This window comes from Halyomorpha halys, unplaced genomic scaffold, assembly GCF_000696795.3.
Source record: "Halyomorpha halys isolate HHAL.00 unplaced genomic scaffold, Hhal_1.1 Scaffold716.1, whole genome shotgun sequence".
NCBI lineage: Eukaryota > Metazoa > Arthropoda > Insecta > Hemiptera > Pentatomidae > Halyomorpha > Halyomorpha halys.
This window is the reverse complement of record NW_027112477.1, coordinates 77,503-80,829: the sequence shown is the minus strand read 5'-3', so window position 1 is coordinate 80,829 and position 3,327 is coordinate 77,503. Positions and strand designations below refer to the sequence as shown.

Sequence of the window (3,327 nt, the reverse complement as noted above, 5' to 3'; positions counted from 1 at the left end):
CAAGTTACATAATCCAAAGTTTGTAAGTTTAATTAAAGTAGTATTATTATTGTTTTTTAATTACTTAAGTTGATTTATTCCTTGTTACTTCATGCTAATTTTTGTTTTCTTAGGTTAACCCTAATGATAAAAAAGGAGAATTCAAAAGGAGTTGGCTTCTCCCAGTTCTCAAAGACAACGTAAAAGGTTCATCATTGAAAGTTTTCATCAATGAATTCTTACCTATTGCGACCAGCTGCAAGTAAGTCATACATCAGAAACTGTTATTTTATTAAATCTCTCTATTATATATAAAAGTTTTTAGTGATCACCTTGTAATATTTGATTTTACAAATGATCGCTGTGATAATGATCAATATTTTATTTTAGATATAATGTGGAATAATAAAAATGGGTCATAAAAAATTGAGTTAAAATGATAAAGAAGGCACTGTGAGATTTTATCAGGAGTTATAGAAGGTGAAATTGTATTCATTCTATACTATACTGGACCAGAGGCAGAGTCACCTTGTAATGGGCCCCTATAATTTCGAATTGGTAAGAAGTTTTTCTTACCTTGGCTCTATTATCAATGAGAACCAGGATGAAGAAGAAGAAGTTAAAAGCAGAATTGCTGCTGGAAATAGAGCCTATTTCTCCATTGTAAGGCTAATCAAAAGCAAACTTTAGCCATACCACCAAGTTCACCCTGTACAAAACGTTAATAAGGCCAGTCATCACGTATGGTGGAGAAACTTGGAACCTGAGCCATAATAGCATTAACCTGCTAGACAGGTTTAAAAGAGTAATTCTGGGGAGAATCTTAGGGCCCGTATGCGAGAATAGTAATTGAAGAAGGAGGAAAAATGGTGAACTTTTTGGGCTCTATAAGGAATATAGCATCTCCTCGTACATAAGGATACAAAGGCTTAAATGGCTTGGCCATGTAATGAGGATGAGCGAGGAAAGAGTGGCTCATAAACTGTATAGTTATGTTCCAAATGGTGTGCGGCAACGTGGTTGGCCGAAGGGCCGATGGAAGGATGCTGTGAGGCGGAATCTGCGACAACTGAGGATCCCAGTATCCCTTACAGAAGATGGTTGGTGGGTGTTAAGCAGGCCAAGGGCAACTTCATGCACCTGTTGTGCCAGTAAAAGAAGAAGAAGATAAATAAATAACCAGTTTTGAAAACGTCGGTTTATGTGTAACATCGAAGAAACAATATTTACTTGATAGACAATTGTATGTGGCTCTGTCAAGGTGCATCAGCAAAGGCAATAAAAATTAAGTGCGATTCAGAGGAAAAAATGATTGTGAACATTTCTTTTGAGTGCCTCTTCAATCGAAATACAAATTAAAATCATATAGACTTGAAATTAATTTTTTTTTCCTACTTACACTATATCCAAAAAAAAAAAAATATATACAATCTGAACTAAAACTTATATTTAGTTATACAATTTGATCAACGAGTAGTACAATTAAATGAACAGTTGTATGATTTATAAAATGGGGGTTGGTCCGCCGTTAGGCCGACTGGGGGTACCCCCACGTTATAAAAAAATAAATTAAGATATTCGTTTGATTATTTAATTTATGTTGAAATGTATAAAATAAATTATTCTCGTTTCTTTCTTTATTTCTTATTGCTGTTGATCAGAAATTTGACAATCACTATTAAATAAGCTGAAAATTTCCAATTTTAGATACTGATATAGTAGGCTTCACAAAATCGTCTGGATTAATATGATTTTGTTGCTTTTGAGGTATACTTTAACCTCCTTAGTTATTGCTAAAAACGAGACACCCTGTATTTATTTTATTTTATTATATATTTATTTTATTTCGTCTTTTCCGCCTTGCCATTTCTGGTATAGCCTACTGAGTGTTAAGGTTGAGGTTCATTCTCAGGTTGATGATTCACTCAGTGTTTTGCTCCAGTTTTGTTTAGTTCTATTATGTGAGAGGTCATTGCAACTGAGTGAGTTGAGGCATCATCTTAGCAATCTCGAGTATGCGGCGACGCCGGTTCAATTCCGGCTTGGTTTCTTGGCCAGTTGTCTTTTATTTCATGGCAGCCCCACAGAATGAAAACTTAACCCTTTTCCTTTGGTTAGAATAGATTGATAAGCCACAGAATGAGACTTGTCAGATTTGAAAATATAACAAATTTTTAATAAAAATTTAATATATCTATGATTTTCAATATTATTTTTGTAATATATTTCGATATTTAATTCATCCCTGCTCTTTAGTTAATTATTTTTTTTCTATTTTTAGGAATGAAGCGGAAAGATTGAAATCAGAAAATGATCAGATTAGAGCTCTTAGTTATGATTTGTTACAGACACAAATTTGGTCTCTTTTGCCCAGTTTTGCAACGATGCCTACTGATATTGCTCTTTCATTTCCTGTAAGTATTAAATTCATTTTTATTTTCTATGATTAATGTATGGGTGTGGGTAGCTCATTGGTAAGGCAATGGACTACTAACTCCTAGGACCCGGATTTGAATCCGGCTATGGCAGATAATTATTATTTGTTTCACTGTAGCCATGGAGTCAGCACTGTGGGTTCGGTAGCCCACTGGGGTCCACCCAGCCTCATAAAGTGGATACCCTTAATGAGGGGTAAAAATCCGGCGGTCGAGCGTGATTCTAAACAAATCACCTCCTTGCACAACCGTTGGTCTAGTAACAGTACTTCCTTACAAAGTACTGCATTCCTGACCCTTCATGGGTTGTAACGGTACAGATTAAATTTTTTTTTAAATGATTTATTTATAAGGCGTATATTTTTTTAAATTATTATTATAAATAATTCTAGTCATAATTTCAACACAAAATTTATTTATATTTATTATAATTTTAGAACAGGAGGTGCTATAACCTTGCTGTTCTAAACAAAAATGATATTAAGGGGTGTGGATTTAGTCATGCCCCTTTACTTTACATTCGAGCTAATAGGGATTTCCCACATTAATGTAATTATCTGTTAATCTGTTCATTTTATCGCAAGTGTGAAGAGAATAGAAATTGTAGTAAATGCTATTTCCAATAATTTTTTATATCAATAATGAAAATCCAATAAGATGCTCTCGAGAAATTCGTGCTTCTTTCTCTGTTCTGTTTATATTCATTTCAATGTGAACATTAAGCTTTCCAAAATATATTTACTACTTACTAAAAAAGTAAGGAGTGAATATAAAGTTGAATTAAATTGACCAATTTTACAATTAATGTTTCTTAGGAACTGTTAATAAAAAAATAATTTATTTTAAGTAAAACATTAAAATATAATGGAAAATTATTGATTGACCGTTTGTATAGATGAATGGAATATGGTCC

At 33.1% G+C, this 3,327-nt stretch overlaps 1 protein-coding gene across 1 annotated transcript in view; it reads left to right on the top strand.

Moving 5' to 3' along the window:
- Positions 1 to 3,327, top strand: part of LOC106685609 (RRP12-like protein) — a gene marked incomplete in the record, with an annotated part of 36,976 nt that overhangs the window by 15,359 nt on the left and 18,290 nt on the right. The window contains 2 exon segments of the mRNA XM_067050311.1: positions 114 to 241; positions 2,261 to 2,393. Of these exon segments, the coding sequence (XP_066906412.1) occupies positions 114 to 241; positions 2,261 to 2,393 (261 nt within the window).